The 17,671-nt window shown below is 44.6% G+C and overlaps 2 protein-coding genes across 2 annotated transcripts; one reads left to right on the top strand and one right to left on the bottom strand.

Moving 5' to 3' along the window:
• Positions 1–292: 292 nt before the first annotated feature.
• On the bottom strand, positions 293–2,058 carry LOC118886851 (C-C motif chemokine 4). Its single transcript, XM_036837163.1, has 3 exons — positions 1,877–2,058; positions 1,257–1,371; positions 293–681 (listed from the first exon to the last, which is right to left on the bottom strand). Exons 1-3 carry the CDS (start codon positions 1,950–1,952, stop codon positions 594–596), a joined length of 279 nt encoding a protein of 92 aa, XP_036693058.1. The 5' UTR covers positions 1,953–2,058; the 3' UTR covers positions 293–593.
• Positions 2,059–12,814: 10,756 nt separating this feature from the next.
• Positions 12,815–14,634, top strand: LOC118886889 (C-C motif chemokine 3). Its single transcript, XM_036837238.1, has 3 exons — positions 12,815–12,956; positions 13,610–13,724; positions 14,140–14,634. The coding sequence occupies exons 1-3, from the start codon at positions 12,881–12,883 to the stop codon at positions 14,228–14,230; spliced, it is 282 nt and encodes a 93-aa protein (XP_036693133.1). The 5' UTR covers positions 12,815–12,880; the 3' UTR covers positions 14,231–14,634.
• The last annotated feature ends 3,037 nt before the right edge of the window (positions 14,635–17,671 follow it).

Here is a 17,671-nt window from a genome sequence, read left to right on the forward strand (position 1 = left end):
CCAATGCAGGGGACACGGGTTCGAGCCCTGGTCTGGGAAGATCCCACATGCCGCGGAGCAACTGGGCCCGTGAGCCACAACTGCTGAGCCTGCGCGTCTGGAGCCTGTGCTCCGCAACAAGAGAGGCCGCAACAGTGAGAGGCCCACGCACCGCGATGAAGAGTGGCCCCCACCTGCCACAACTAGAGGAAGCCCTCGCACAGAAACGAAGACCCAACACAGCCAAAAATAAAAAATAAAAAAATAAATAATTTTTTAAAAATTAAAAAAAAAACACAAAGAAGCTGTCTACATTTTTTAAAAAATTTATTAACACTTGGACTCAATTGCATTATCCATGTATCCGCAATAGCAGAGAAACAGTGATGGTGGACCATCCCCATGGGGGACACGTGTCCTTTGGCAAAACAAACATAAATAGTGGGAAACGACACCAAATACAATAATAACATAGTACGTAATAAAGATTAAATTAAGAGAAGGAACAGGGACGACTGAGAGCAGTCGTGAGTGTGGAGAGGGTGCGTCTTGCTGAGAAGCGTCAGGCTCAGGTGATCTTTCCTGCAGAACACCTGCCCCGGCCTCAGAGCAGCTCAGTTCAGTTCAAGGTCATCCATGTACTCCTGGACCCAGGGATCACTGGGGTTGGCGCACACCTGCCTGCCCTTTTTGGTCTGGAATCTGTGGAACAAAGAGTGGCCAGGTTAGAATCCCATGGGACCTTGCGTGTGGTGGGTATCTCCCTGTCCTTAACCGTGGCTCATGTTGGACAGCCTAGTGGGTGAGAAGACCCTTCCTGGGGTGCTGCTGGGACCTGATTCCTTGTAACTTCCTCCTTGGGTTTAGCTGTGGCCTCCTGACTTGCCTAGATTAGGAACCAATGCGTTTTGCAATCAATGTGGACATATCTCCCCATTCATTCCCTGCTGCCCCTAGCAATGACTTTTGCACGTGTTTTCTAAGTATGGTTTAAGAATTCAGCCCACATCTTCTATCATCTTTTTGACTTTCCCTGTTTTCCTGGCCTCTAGCTAACTTCCTTCCCAGAAAGCACCTCCCCCTCCTTTAGCTCCCACCCAGCCCTCTCCAGATCTCAACAGGTGACTTCATGACCTGTTCCTCACTTCTTTCAGGGAGGCCTTCAGCCCTGACACCTGCCTCCCTACTGCTTCATCTACCCTCACCCCAAACAGGCCCCCTTTTCTAATCCTGCCCTCACCCTCGCCTCCCAGAAAGGCCCCCGGGTTGATACTCACACCACAGCTGGCTGGGAGCAGAGACTGCTGGTCTCGTAATAATCGATCACAAAGTTGCGAGGAAGCTTCCGCAGGGTGTAAGAGAAGCAGCAGGCGGTGGGAGGGTCTGAGCCCACTGGGAAGAAAGGCCGAGGTGAGACAGAAGCTCTACCCAGAGCTATTCATTTTGGCTTCTAGTTATAGATATTCAAAGAGCATCCCTGTGGATCTGCCAGATCCCCAAACATGGTCCCTTGTATCTAATCCCACCCACTCTGAGTAGGAGTCTTATTCTGAATAGAGAATCCTAGGGGAAGACCATGAAAGGATTCTAGAAGGTTCAGGCTGTATTGGGTCTTAGAGCACAGGTCTAACTCCCTTCATTTTACAGATGGGGAAACCAAGGCACAGAGAGAGACAGGGACTTGCTTAACCCAGTCTATGGGTTGCTATTTCTTAAGAAAACAGGAACTTGAATATTACTGAGTGTCTACCAGACTCTACATTTACCTGCAGGCTACTTAGAAATCTTCCCTGCTCCCTTTTGTCTCATCCCCAGATGTTAGTGTTGGACCAGCCCCAACTAAAAAGTCAGCGCTGCCTACATCCTGACTCAGTGGCAGCTGGAAGAATGGACTTACTTGGTGCTGAGAGTGCCAGAGAGCAGAAAGCAGCTGCAAGCACGAGGAAGGAGAGGACAGTCATGCAGAGCTTCATGGTCTTGGTGGAGGAGAGACTTGCCTGGAGCTTGGACTGCAGAACCTAGAAGCTTCAGAACCCTTCTGTGCTCTGTGTTGATACTGAGTTGGGAGCCCTTCTTTATAGGAACTCTGAGGCCTGGGACAGAGAGGAGGGCACAGGAGGGCGAGTGGAATTTCCAGGGTACAGATGATGTCATGGTGCCAATAAGGAAACTGAAGCTAGCTGACTGTGAGGGGCTCTGCACAGCTTTCTTTTCCCCAGCAGTGTCATCACAGAGGAAAGTGGAGGGAGGTGGAGGAGAGAAGAAGTGGGCTGAACCCTAGAGGGAAGTGGTATACCATAAGGCAGTGACTGAGGCTTGGGGGAGAATTGCAAACCCAACAAGAAAGACGGAACCTTCACACCTGCTAGAAGGGGCTTGTAGATGAGAACCATCATGCTCTTAGTGGTTACCACCTCCAGAAGCTGGAGACTTCATGTCAGTCTTTCCAGGGTGGCCACAGGCCTGGCCCCAAGAAGGGGAGGAAGCCAGGATTCCATGTCCCACTGCAGGCCTCCTTCTGCTAGGCAGAGTGACTTTAGCGCCCTGTATATTTCCTTGGGCATAAAAAAAGTGTCCAGCTTTGAATGTGCAGAAGGCCCCAGCAGAAGTGTAGCTTCTACATAGCGAACATTTACTATGTGTCAGGCACTAGGCAAGCTGCGTCATACACGCACATCTAACCCTACCATAACCCTGAGCAGGGTGTGATTATTCCCCTGAGGCAATGAGGATCAGAGGGCAGGACAGAGTTCAGTGATAATCTCAAGGCCACACAGCTGTTAAGTGGCAGTGCCAAGATTTGGACTGAGGTTCATCTGACTCTAAAATCCATTTTCTTTCTACCCTGTCATCTCCAGAACAAATATAGAACGTGACCACAGAGAGAGAAACTGCTGGCCACCTAGGGGCCACACCACACACAAAGACCCATCTTATCAGGGCTGAATACAGGAAAGGGGTGTGGTCCGTCTGTCCCAAAGAATGCAAAAGAAATCAAGGGAATGCAAAAGAAATCAAGATTTCAGTGTGCTCCCTTGGGCCAATAACAGAAAAGGAGAAAGAAATCAGGAAGAATCAAGTTTAGAAGACCCAGATAAAGAATGTTCCTACAGTATAAAAATGGAATTGGATAAAGCTGGCAATGAATTCATCTATGTTACAGATAAAGTATATAATCTAAGCCTGTGGGTGTTTCCCAGACATCCACAGGGAATTCCCTGTGTTCTTGTAAAGCCCTGCCTGGTTCGGCAGCTGCTGTGGGCCTGAAGGTGACTACATGAAGCTTCCAAAGGCCAGGAATACAGCAGTGCATGAATCAGGGCAAGCGAGAGCCATTAGGATGATGGGATCAAGACCTCTATCCACCTGCAGCTCAACCACTCTGACCCACCTGCTCACCCACAGTCCCACATTGCTACCTGCCTCTGCTTTGAAAAGGAAGAATGAAGAGTGAAAAGAGGGAGCCAGGCCTCCTGGGTGCTGTAGAGATGTGGGATAGAAGAAGTCACAGCAGTATCTCGGAGCATTTCAGTGTCACTAAATAAAGTACAATGTCTTCCTACTTCATCACTCTCCCCTCTCCCTGCTCCCACCACCTACACATGCACACAGACTGTACTTCTTTTCTTTATCCTTTCTGTCCTCACTCCTTTCTTCCTGTGAGTCTTGCTTCAAGTGTTCTGATCTTCACCAAGACCCCCATCCCCAACTCTAACGCTCTACAATCTCTGATATCACCTATGCAAGTATCTCTCGTGGTCTCTCCTGGTTGATGGAGTTTCATCTTCATGTGTCAAGAACCTTGCTTCAAGGGAAGAAGGATGTGTCTTGTGGTTCCCGGAATCTACACAGACTTTGTTATCCTGGCATTTCCATTCAACCCAATTGAGTAGTCACCTGTTCTTTGTCAGGACAGACAGAGCTGAATGACGACCCATCGCTGCCCTCAGAGTCCTTAGTCTAGTGATGGTGTTGACAGTGACAGAAATCACTATCTCGTGAGATGGAATAAGGTATGTGTCATGTCAGAGGTAGAAACAAAATGTCTGAGAGCCCAAAGGATGGAGAAAACCATCTCTTGGCTGTAAATGAATAGTTCCAAGTCAAGGCTAAATCCACTGTGCACTAAGGAAGAGCCCTTGACGTGGAGACCTCCGTCTACGTGAGTGGGGAGCGCTGATCTTCAAGCCATGGAAGTACATAGCTCTTATGAAAATACATAAGAAGAATGATGACAGATAAGAATGGGTGATAACCCACACAGTGTGTTTGTTGTTTTTTGCCTCCTAGCCTTGATTTGATCTTTGGCTCATGCAGGCAAAATTTTTTTATTCATGAAGGTCTTAACAATAATGCTGTGTTCACACCAGTGAACTTTCACAGAGAGTACAAAGGCTTGTGTCAAAATGTTTAGCTAAATCAATGGCCTCCAAGATTTATACATTGAGGCCATTTCTAAGTAATAGTCGATAGAGAATGATAACAAATGCCTCTCAAATACACAACCAAAAAAGTGCTCATCTCCTCTAGAGAACCTTCCCTGACCTCTCTCCCAACTGAATTCTGTACCTCCCTTTGTGCTACCTCCATCACATCACCTATAAAATATCTGTCTACTTGGCTGTCTCCCCTCCTAGAAAGGGAGTTCCTTAATGCAGAAACTGGGTTATGCTTATCTCTGTGTACACAGTAGGTATTTTTTAAAATTTATTTATTTATTTTTATTTTTGGCTACCTTGGGTCTTTGTTGCTGCGCGTGAGCTTTTCTCTAGTTGCGGCGAGCGGGGGCTACACTTCGTTGCAGTGCTCAGGCTTCTCATTGGGTGGCTTCTCTTGTTGCAGAGCATGGGCTCTAGGCGTGCGGGCTTCAGTAGTTGTGGCACTTGGGCTCAGTAGTTGTGGCGGATGGACTTAGTTGCTCCACAGCATGTGGGATCTTCCTGGACCAGGGCTTGAACCCGTGTCCCCTGCATTGGCAGGTGGATTCTTAACCACTGTGCCACCAGGGAAGCCCTACACAGTAGGTATTAATAAGTGTCCAGAGGCAGCCCAATCTACCAGTTTTAATGGGAGGGGGTGTGATAGGTAACATGGACTCAGGATGTGAAGTCCATTTAGCCAAATGAAGTATGAATGAACTAGGCATCTGAGACTCTATCCAGAATATAATTCCCCAGCCTTGATGGGAATCTCTCCTCCTCCTTCTTCTTCCTCAACCCACATGCCCAGTGGTTTCATGGTAAAGGATACTATTCTAGGACTCAGCTCTTTCCAGCTCAGGGATGTGAGAAGTGACAGCGAGAGTTAACCATGGTTCCAGAGAGCACCACGGGCATACTGTGGGCCACCCCCTCACTCCTGAGCTGGGAAGCCCTCCACTTCCCCTCACTCGTGCTGATAAGAGGTTTTGCCTCCCACGCCCTTGACGGCCACTGTGCTCGACACTCCATCCTGGGAATTTTCACATCTGTTTTGTCATTTTGTCCTCCCAGCCTCCCCAGTAGTCCTGAAAGCAGGACCACTGGCCACAGCAGTAACAAGACCTTCCAAAGGTCCTAGTACTTTTGATTTCCCTCAGCATATCATATCCATGTCTATGGTTTTATCTGATCCCAATCTGTTTTGCCATGGCTCAGATTAGGAAGCAAGACCTAGAAAAGTTAAAAACCTTGATTAAGGTTACATAAGATATGGGTCAAGACCCAATTTCTTCCAACTCCTGGTCCAGAGATGACTAAACTTCTTTGACAGGTGTGACCCTTTGAGATCACACGTGGGAAGTCTCTGAAGGTACCAGACTCTCAGAAGAGATTACAGACCTGCTGAGGAGCAGGAAGCAGAGGTGGGCAATCCCGACATTCTGTGCTTTGTGGAAGGAGAGCGCTGAGATGCAAGTGTAGGGGAGACCATTGGGTGCCGGGACCAAGAGACTTAGCCACTAGGAAGTGGAGTGCCCGGAACTAGAAGACTCCTTGTGCGTGAATGTTGCAACTGCAAAGCCAAGGTGAGCTGGAATATATGTTCGTTCTGCCAAGACAATAAACTAAGAAGAGGTAAATCCTTTAGTCTTGCCAATATGGTAGCCAAATCCCTTGGGGAGAATGGGAGCAGCAACTGGATTGTAGATTGAAGAAATAAGTACACAATTATTCGAAGTGCAGGTTTCAGGATGGAGTCCATAGGACAGTGAGCTGGTTGAAGCCATACATCAGTGTTGGTCCCACTCTTCTTAAAGTGGAAATGTGCCTTCGTCACCGGCCACAGCCTGCTCTTTAGCTGTCAAAGGTGAAGGGCAGGGCTTCCCTGGTGGCGCAGTAGTTAAGAATCCGCCTGCCAGTGCAGGGGACACGGGTTTGTGCCCTGGTCCAGGAAGATCCCACATGCTGAGGAGCAACTAAGCCCGTGCACCACAACTACTGAGCCCGCGCTCTAGAGCCTGCGAGCCACAGCTACTGAGCCCACGCTCTAGAGCCTGCGAGCCACAACTACTGAAGCCCACACACCTAGAGCCCGTGCTCTGCAACAAGAGAAGCCATGACAATGGGAAGCCCGTGCACCGGAACAAAGAGTAACCCCCGCTTGCCGCAACTAGAGAAAGCCTGTGCACAGCAACGAAGACCCAACGCAGCCCAAAATAAATAAATTTAATAAAAAAGAAAATCTTTATGAAAAACAAAATTAGCATGCATGATGTTTCAGTGTGGGGATATTCCAAGCTTTTATACCAAAATTTATATTTAACCATTCTGTTACTTAGCCCATTCAGGTTGTTCTAACTTTCCTCTATTCTAAATTGAGCTGAGACTTGAAGGATGATTAACCAGGAAGAGTGTGAGGGTGGGGTCATTCAGGCGAAGAACAAGAGACCTGCGCTTTTTAAAATATATAAAATAGATTACTTGAAATATTTCAGTTATAATGATAATAGTAACTAACACATAACACTTACTATGAGCCAGTCATGTTCTAAGCCTTTATAGATATTAATGCATTTCATCCTCACAGCAGTGCTCTGAGGTAGGTACTGTTATTATCCCCTTTCACACATGAGGACACTGAAGCACAGAGAGGTAAGTAACCTACAAGGGTAAGTAACACAGAGCTCGTACATGATAGATTTGGAAATGACACCAAGAAGGTATGGCTCCAGAGCGTAAATAAATCAGAAAAGGGAAATGTGTTTCTTATAAATTTATATTAAAAGTTTAACAGCCAAAGTTGTGTTATTATGATGTAAAATATCTTTCGGTTTTGCATTTTGCATGTCTTTGAATAGTGCAATCCATGGATTTCTCTCTTTTCCTTAGAAAATTAAGGGAATTAAACAGTGGTTTCCTTTATTTGTTCTAAATACTAATCTCTGCAGCTTTCACGGGATATACCCATGCTTATGGAATTTCACTCTGTCCTGTGATCTACAAGAAGGGGAAATTGTGCTTTGCCAAGTGACACCTTGTTCATAAAAAGCAGAGCAGAGACCTGCATTTTTAAGGAATCACATGTAGTTTAGAGAGCTGAGTCTTTGTTTCCAGGAAGTCTGAAGGTGGCAAGAAACAAAGCCAAAGGAGGAGACAGAGGTCAGGTCACAGAGGGGAAGCTTCCATTTCATGCTGGAAACAAGGTAGACTGAAGGGTTTTCAACAGAGAGAGACAGAGACCGATTTGAACAAAATCACTTCAAATGCCTTGTGTTGGACAAGTTGAAGAGAGGCAACTGGAGGAAAAAACAATTGACAGGAGACTCTTAGAGTTGTCATGACAAGAAGTGACAAGGACCCACCTAAGACAGTGGCAATGGGAAAGATGAGAAGTAGATACACTTAATTTCAAGTATACAACAGAGTCAGTAGTTGAATAGATGGAGGAGATGAGGGGGAGGGAGGAGTCAAGGGTGACTCCCAGATTTCTGGCTTGGAAGCTTGGTAAGAGGGAATGCTTTTTACTGAGTTACAGAAGGAGGAGCAGGGGACAGGTGGAAGGATCTAATCCAGTACCAAGATGTATGCCCTGGTCTGTGCGTGCGTGCACACACCCACACCCACACCCACACACAAAATGGCCAGAGGAGAATGACAAGAAGAACTCAAGATAGGAAAGGGCCTGGCTGCAGAAAGAAGGGGCTACGTCAGTGAGACACTGTCTCTCTAGGATGCTAGAAAGGGGCCCCCAGGATATTTTCTCTGCCCATGTGAAAGGCAGGGCCAAGCCTGCTGCAGCCTGACTCTGTGGACCACAGCTGAAAAAAAGGAGGCCAAGGCTGGGCCAAAAAAGGGTGTCATTATCAATGAGCCCATCCATGGAACCACTGCCGCCAAAGGGAGAGATCTGAGATTGACACCTGGGGATGTAGAGCTATGGGACCGGAAACTGGAAGGAAACCAATCCATCAGGGCCAGGGCACAGGAAACAATGAGGAGGTGAGCAGAGCCGGACAAGGCAGAGGTGCTGCAGAACCTGAATTATTCAGCCAGAATTCCCTGTTCTCATGGCTGGGACGTTCTGCTGGACTGAGGTGGGGCCTCAAAGAGGCTGGAATGAACCAGAAAGCTAGGACACAAATCAAGCCCCTCCATGCTGAAGGATCCACCATGTTGACCGTTGGCTAGTTTCTGTGATCACCACTTAAGAGATCTTGGTGGTCCCCAAAGATCAAGACCTTGACACCATGGCCTTTCTGATCCTTTATATAATATTAGTATTTCAACTCCCTAGTGAGACGTTGGGCATAATACATACTGTTAGTCAAATTAATGAACCATTCATTCACCAAATACTTATTAATGCATTGCGGTTATTGTTGGAGATACATTGTTAAATAATGCAGACACTGAAATGTAAAACTGACTAATTCCATCTCTCTGATCCTGGGCAAGTCATTTCACCTGGGAACATTAATTTACCTCCTAGGAAATGTCTGAGACCCTTCCAACTCAACCATCCTAAGGCTTCCTTACATTATTCATTCAATACGTGCATATGGAGCACATACTTTGGATACAAGTATGTTATTTTCCTGATTCAAATAAAAACATATATGACAAAGAGCTATTTCCTGGTTTTAGGATTGATACGAAAAATCTTACAAATATATAATCACTAAGATAGAATTTTATATTTATCAAAAAGAACAAAATTATAAGAAATAGAGACTATGTCAGAAAATTAACCATGTTATAATCAACATGTGCTAGAATTTGGTTTAAGTCCACCAAGACATGGTATGAATTTGGTTTAAAATCAACAGGACATGCAATAGGCACATGAAAAGATGCTCAACATCACTAATTATTAGAGAAATGCAAATCAAAACTACAATGAGGTATCACCTCACACCGGTCAGAATAGCCATCATTAAAATGTCTACAAATAATAAATGCTGGAGAGGGTGTAGAGAAAAGGGAACCCTCTTACACTGTTGGTGGGAATATACATTTGTACAGCCACTATGGAAAACAGTATGGAGGTTCCTTAAATAACAAAAAATAGAGTTACCATATGATCCAGAAATCCCACTCCTGTGCATGTATCCAGAAAAGATGAAAGCTCTAATTCGAAAAGAAATAAGCACCCCAATGTTCACAGCAGCACTATTTTCAATAGCTAAGACATGGAAGCAACCTAAATGTCTATTGACAGATGAATGAATAAAGAAGATGTGGTATACACACACACACACACACACGCACGCACAATGGAATACTACTCAGCCATAAAGAATGAAATAATGCCATTTGCAGCAACATGGATGGACCTAGAGATTACCATACTAAGTGAAGTAAGTCAGAGAAAGACAAATATCATATGATATCACTTATATGTGGAATCTAAAATATGATACAATGAACTTATTTACAAAACAGAAACAGACTCACAGACATAGAAAACAAACTTATGGTTACCAAAGGGGAAAGGCAGGGGCGGGGTGGTAGAAGGGATAAATTAAGGAGTTTGGGATTAGTAGATACAAACTACTATATATAAAATAACAAGGACCTACTTATAGCACAGGGAACTATATTCAATATCTTGGAATAAACCTTAACAGAAAAGAATATGAAAGAATATATATAACTGAATCACTTTGCTGTACACCAGAAACTAACACAACATTGTAAATCCACTATACTCCAATAAAAATCTAAAAATAAATTAAAAATAAATAAAATCAACAGGTCATGGTCTAGATTTTTGAAGAGACAATTGCATAGATAACTATCACACAATGTGGAAAGTGCTGTAATGCCAGAGGTAAATAATAAAGTCCGTTATCAGAAACGTGATTGATTCAGCAGTTTCCATTTCCTTCTTCTCACCCTCAACTCAGAGACGCCTGCTCTCAGAAACTAAATCACGAGTGTGAAGGGGGTTCCCCCAGGAAGTAAATGAGGGAATTCAATTCGGGGTATCGATTGAGGGTTGGGGCAGAGGGGGTGGACGTGAGGAGGAGGCATTGTCTGTGACCTAGAGTTTCCAGTGAAGCAAATGATAGACTCCTTTTTTTGGAATTGACAGTAACAAAGGAAGACAGCTGGATGCTACAGCCCCAGTGAAACCTGCCATTGCCCCAAATCTTGCCTTTGCTGCACCTCCCTCGGACCAGCATTAGCAGTCATAGGGATGGGATGGAAACACAGCCCATGTGTTTTAAGAGAAGTAACTCTACGGACACAGGAAGGACAGAATTCCTAAGGTGTGGTCTCACTTTGCTTATGTCTTATCACCTCCATTGCTCTAACTCCTTTTGGGGGAATTCAAAGCCCTCTTGGTTTGGTCCTAATGTAGCTTCTTCATCCATATTTGCCCCTCCACTGTGCAGCTACTCTGAAGGACTCACTCCTCCCTCTGACCCAGCAATTTCACACCTGTGACTCTGCGTTAGCTGGCCAAGCCATCTACTGCCACACCATCTATATATGTTCAAATCCTGTGTCTCTTTCAAGACCCAATCAAAATTCCATCCCTTCTGTGACGCCTTTCCCTATCCTCCTCAGGGAGACCATGACTCCCTCTTCCTCACATTCTGAGCTTTCATTTATTTTTCTCCTAAGAATCTTAGCACTTTCTGTTAAGTGCTGTGGTTACCTGTTTATACTCTACCTGCTCCTACTAGACTGGGGGCACCTAGAGGATAAAGATCATTAGAAAGGATAAACCATAATTCAAAAGAATATATATATATATATATATATATATATATATATATATATATGTATATATAACTGAATCACTGCTGTACAGCAGAAATTAACACAATATTGTAAATCAACTATACTTCAATAACATTTTTTAAAAGTTCATTAGAAAGAACTAAATCTATTTCTCAATGTAAAATGTGATTTATGCCCACTAATTCTGTAATAATAAATAATAAAGGATGGAAAAGAAAATATATACATCTGGCTAAGAAAGTATACTCTTTCACACCACTGAAATTATGAATTGAAAAGAATAGGAAAGGAACACTGCTCCAAATTTGGCATTACTTATGTAAATATCTTACAGGTTCCTCAAAATAGTTCAGACAAATGGAAATCAAGACTTCATTTTAGCAAAGGCCATTCGAAAGAAACCTTAGTATATTTATCCAAAAATTCTTTCAAATTAAACAATTGCCAACAACCTACCTTCCAACTGGTGGTGTTGGAAATGTTTTAAGACAGAATGTGTTCATAAATCTGTGGGCTGACCAGGAAGGTAATACATTCTTACTCCAAAAAAATTGAGAAAATTCCAGAAAAAAAGGAAAACAAAATTGCCCATTCATCTGTCACACAACGTTAAGTACTAATGATGCTTTGGCCATTTATTTCCAATGCTTTTTATTTTTTCCACGCCTAGACCATATATCCGTGTGTATGTATACACACACACACACACACATATTTATGGTTACAATATTTATCATATATGTGTATATACACATATACACACATATATATTTGTATAATTCTTCATCTTATACAGCTGGTACAATTTTTATCTTACTTTTTGACAACTGATGTTATGATTATATTTATGCTACTTCATTTAGTTTAAGGGCTTAATCAAAAACATTCCAGTGGATATATCATAACTGACTTTATCATTCCCTGATAGAGGAAAATTTAGGTTTCCTTATTTAGAGTTCTAAATGTTGCTGGGTCAGCACCTTCCTGTCTGAAGATGACTCCATATTTGGGCTGGTTTCTTTAGAACTCTTTCCTAGGAATGTGATCTCTAGGTTAGTGGGTATAAATATTTTTAGGCTCTTGACATATTAACACCCACATCTAATGTCTCTTTATGATTTTCAACTAGTGTTTAACCCAGTGCCCCTGGTCACTCAGTGACTGATGAATGGACAAATGACGGAAATATGACCTCATGCTTCCTAGCCCTCTAGCAGGGATTCCTTGATTCAGTCCCTTGCAACCAAGGGAAGCTTGTGCCACCCTCCAAGGCAGTATCGCACCTGCCCTATCCTGTGGTTAGAGCAGCTGGGGAAACACAGCAGTTTCAGCTCTGTGGAAAGGTCAGAGCTGGAGAATTTGTTAGGGGAAGGGACCAGCTGAGAATAGCCCTGGCTGGACACACACCCCTCTCCTGCGGCTCACAGGGGAAACCCATTTCTTCACATGAAACCAGAACAAGTCATGCGTTGCGGGCTGAGACTTGTAGCTGACAGCAGCTATTCTTGGATATCCTGAGCCCCTGCGGTTGCCACGGACCCTGAGTTATGAAACACTTAGTGTGAAAGCATCACTATGCTTAAAAATTTCCTTCCTCACTCCCAGATTCCATTTCCCCATCCATCAGGGCTGCCTATAAAGAGCTGGGGAGATGGCCTCTCACTAAAGAAGGACGCAGGCAGCAGCGGGCGCCCAGTCCCACACTCAAGGCCACACTCCGCCTGTTCAGCATCATGAAGGTGCCCGCAGCTGCCCTCGCCGTCCTCCTCTGCCCCATGGCCCTCTGCAGCCAGGTCTTCTCGGCACCACGTGAGTCTGTGCAGTAGTGGCAGGGGTCCCCACGCCAAACTTTACTTGGCCTTGAGAGCCCCCAAGAGAAAATAAAGATCTTCTTAAAGGGTTATGAAACATTATGGCCTTTCTCTTCAAGATTTTTATTTTTATCTTTATAAAGGGGTCCTCAGATCTGGAGCCAGGACTGGGGAGGTACAGTCCCATTTTACAGATGGCAAAATGGGGACCTAAACAAATGAGTTGGCAAGAGGCAGAATCCAAATCTGGTTACTGCCCCGTGGTGTCAGTCTTCCAGTAACTCACCCTAGGTCCCCCCAAGAGTTTGTCCCTTGGATGTCTTATGAGAGCTGTCTAAGGTATTTCTTTTGCTGGGGTGTGACTTCTTGAACCAGAAACAATTTCCTGAAGGGCGACGTGATAAGAACAGTCTGTTTGGATGTCTGGAGCACACAGAGAAAGAGAGAGCCCACAGTGAAGAGTCAAAAATAAAGAAGGATGCAGACAGAAACAAGGACAGAGACGGGGATATTTCTAGGCAAAAACGCCCAGCGCCTTCCAGTGAACTGTCGCCCAGTCTGTGCCCTAAGCCAGGCTGTCTCTCTCCTTCCGAGTCTTCCTCATCCCCTTCTGAACTATGACTCAGCCTCATTCTGTCCCTTCCTCCACAGTTGAGGCTGACACCCTAACGGCCTGCTGCTTCTCCTACACCGCCTGGCAGCTTCCTCGCAAATTCGTAGCTGACTATTTTGAGACCAGCAGCCAGTGCTCCAAGCCCGGTGTCATGTAAGTGCCAGTCTTCCTGCCCACCTCTGGGGAGATGGGATGTTGGATGGGAGTCAGCACCCAAGGGCACAGAGAGGCCTGGGGCGCCATCCTGGCAAGCCCAGCCCTCCGGGGCCTATCAAGTATACAGGACCCAGGTCTCTGAGCTGTGACCTGACCTGGCCGGGCTTGCAGAGTCAGGGGGTGCTAGGCCAGCCCAGAGGGAGGGAGGGGAAGAAGGAGGCTGAATCCTCTGCATCCTCTGAGGGGCCCCCTGAGTCAGGGAGAGCGTCTCTCTGGACTGAGGTAGGCAGAGGGTCCCCGAGGGAGTGGCAGGCCCTGGGCCTCCCAGGGGAGAGGGGTGGAGGGGCCACAGGGAGCCCAGGATCCCCCTGCTGGATTCCTCAGTGTGTAATCCTTTTGTCCTTCTCCAAAGCTTCCAAACCAAAAGAGGCCGGCAGCTCTGTGCCAACCCCAGTGAGGACTGGGTCCAGGAATACATCACCGACCTGGAGCTGAATGCCTGAGTGGCCTGGAAGCTTTGAGGAACCCAGTGACCTCAGTGGCCCGACTGGGCAGCAGGGGTCTGAGCCTTGCAAATACCCCTGTCACCTCCACAGCTACCTCTCCTGTGCGCTGGTTGTTTCCAAACAGCAACACTCCGGGACTCGTTCCTAACTTAGATTGCAACTTATTTACATATAATATTAATATTTAATTTTTGTAATTTAATTTCAATGTCCCACTGTGTCTGGGACTGTGTGCTCCAAGAGGTCCCAAGACACCTTTTCACAGACCTTCCCCTCCCCATTCGCTTGCACTCTGGTGACAATTGACTGTCGGCAGCTTGTTCTATGCAGAGATGGTGCCAATGCCACCAGACTGACAATTGTGTATTGGATGTTTCCATTCAGTGTTGTGTTCAGCAAAGCGAAATAATAAAGATGCTCTTTTGAAAAGTAAACTGGCATTGAGTTTGGTTTTGTTTCTCTGGCAAATCAGAATCACTGGTTGACTTTCTCTGAAAGACAAATATACGATATCGCTTATATGTGGAATCTAGAAAAATGGTACAAATGACCCTATTTACAAAACAGAAATTGAGTCACAGATATAGAAAACAAACTTATGGTTACCAATGGGGAAGAGGGGGATAAATTGGGAGATTGGGATTGACATATACACACTACTATATATAAAAGATAACTAATAAGAACCTACTGTATAGCACAGGGAACTCTATTTGGTGCTCTGTAATGACCTATATGGGAATGGAATCTAGAAGAGAGTGGATATGTGTATATGTACGGCTGATTCACTTTGCCATACAGCAGAAACTAACACAACATTGTAAATCAACTACACTCCAATAAAAAATTAATTAAAAAAAAGAATCACAGGTTGAAAGGAATAGTAGGTTAAAGAATAGGAAGATGGGAAATGGAGGGAAATTGGGAGAGATGGAAGGGGGCTACCACAGAGCTACTCTGCTTTACACTTGTGAATGAAAAACGTTGCCTGCTGTATCAGTAAACAAAGAATGTTGCAGCCATCACGCCATCACCTTTACCGCTGCCCCCGGGAGGTGAGCCCTGAGGGAACTCAGGATAGAAACAGGTTGCCCACCATCTAGCAGTCAGCTGCTGCTGCCACCCCCAATGGTGCATCCTGAGGAGACTCAGGATGAGAAATCACAGGATACTGGCCCCAGATAGCTGAGGTTCATATCAAAAGAATGATTTCAGTGAGCCCAGGCTCCTGCATCTTCCCACACATACAAAAGCACTAAATTCCCTGAGATAGCTGGTTTTCTTTAATTAACAGTAATCTTTTGATGTTCCGACTACCTGGTCTTTGTTGCAAAAACTCCTATATATCCCGGCTCCCCCCTTACCTCTTCAGAGCAGTCCCTCAGAGCTATCTGAGGTGGTGGGTCCCGGGCTTAAGTACTCAGCTTTGTCCATCAATAAAACTTAACTCTTGGGGCTTCCCTGGTGGCGCAGTGGTTGAGAATCTGCCTGCCAATGCAGGGGACACGGGTTCGAGCCCGGGTCTGGGACAGATCCCTACATGCCGCGGAGCAACTGGGCCCATGAGCCACAACTGCTGAGCCTGCGCGTCTGGAGCCTGTGCTCCGCAACGAGAGAGGCCGCGATAGTGAGAGGCCCGCGCACCGCGATGAAGAGTGGCCCCCGCTTGCCACAATTAGAGAAAGCCGTCGCACAGAAACGAAGACCCAACACAGCCATAAATAAATAAATTTAAATAAATAAATAAATAAATAAATAAATAAATAAATAAATAAAAACCCTTAACTCTTAACTTTTAGGTTGTGCATTTTTTTCAGTCAACACAGTGGAGCCACATTTCCAGAACATTTAAATTATGACTATTTTATGAATCAAATCATAATGTACATGAATGGATACCATTAAGAAGAGTATTCATAGTACATATTTACGATAAATCAAACTTTCTGAATAATGATTACTAACATATTTGAGACTTACTCCAGGCTGAGTGCTTTTTCTGCAGTGTTCATTTGCTTCTCACAATGAAATAGTATAGTTTAAGTACTATTAATATTCTCATTTGACAAAAGAGTAAACAGGGGCTGGGGCTCAGAGAGGTTAAGCAAATTGGCCAAGATCACACAGCAAGTAAGTGGCACAATTGAGTTCCAAAACTAGATTTCGATGTAACTACAGACTTTGCTCTTAACCAGTGACCAAGTTATTTCCCAAAGTGTAATCCACCTGTATTCAGATTACAAGCAATGATTGAAGTTTTTAAGCCACTCACATCAGAATTTTTAGGTGTGGACCTGGAAATTGATATTTCTACCAAGCTTCAGGTGTTCCACATGCATGTTAACAGCTGAGAACCACTGAAAGAGTCAATAGAATTCACTGCTCTTTTCCAAATGCAGTGCATATCTGCATATGGTAACAGGTATATTGTACATTATTTTCCTAGAATCCATGCTCCACAAAATACATGGCTAAGGTTAGAGAAGGAAAAGATAACCAGCCTACATGTGGAGCAGGATTCTGTTTATAGGTTTACTGTGACAACTCAGTTATTTAATAGATAGGTTGCCTGAGTTATAATTATAACTTTAAGAAATGTACACTGAGCTAGGGTCCTTTTGGCAGAAGGAGGAGAAATTCAAAAGATTTGTGTGAAAACCAAACATGTATTAATTTTTATGACCCACAATTGTTTCATGTTGTTTAAGATAATCTAATTTTTGTACCCCAAATTAGTTTAGAATTGTAGTGATCAAACTTGTAGAGTACAATTCAACACTACTGTTAAGCAAACATTAAAATGCACGTACTATCGGACCAAGATACCATTTGCCCTGATTCCATTTCTAGGAGTCTGTTTTGTAGCAACACTGCCAGAGGACAAGACTATAGACACGAAGATATTCTTTTTTTTTTTTTTTTTACATCTTTATTGGAGTATAATTGCTTTGCAATGCTGTGTTAGTTTCTGCTGTATAACAAAGTGAATCAGCTCTATGTATACATATATCCCCATATCTCCTCCCTCTTGCGTCTCCCTCCCTCCCACCCTCCCTATCCCACCCCTCTAGGTGGTCACAAAGCACCGAGCTGATCTCCCTGTGCTATGCAGCTGCTTCCCACTAGCTATCTATTTTACATTTGGTAGCGTATATATGTCAGTGCTACTCTCTCACTTTGTCCCAGCTTCCCCTTCCCCCTCCCCGTGTCCTCAAGTGCATTCTCTATGTCTTTGTCTTTATTCCTGTCCTGCCCATAGGTTCATCAGACACAAAGATATTCTTTGCAGCACGGTTTGTAAACAGCAAACAAATGGAAACAACCATTTAAACCAGTAGAAGATTACATTAGAAGAGAAATGAGATGCCCACCAATGGACTATTCTGTGGTTAGTAAAAAGGATAACACACACCTATACCTATGGAAAGTGTCCATAAT

Source organism: Balaenoptera musculus, chromosome 20, assembly GCF_009873245.2.
Source record: "Balaenoptera musculus isolate JJ_BM4_2016_0621 chromosome 20, mBalMus1.pri.v3, whole genome shotgun sequence".
NCBI lineage: Eukaryota > Metazoa > Chordata > Mammalia > Artiodactyla > Balaenopteridae > Balaenoptera > Balaenoptera musculus.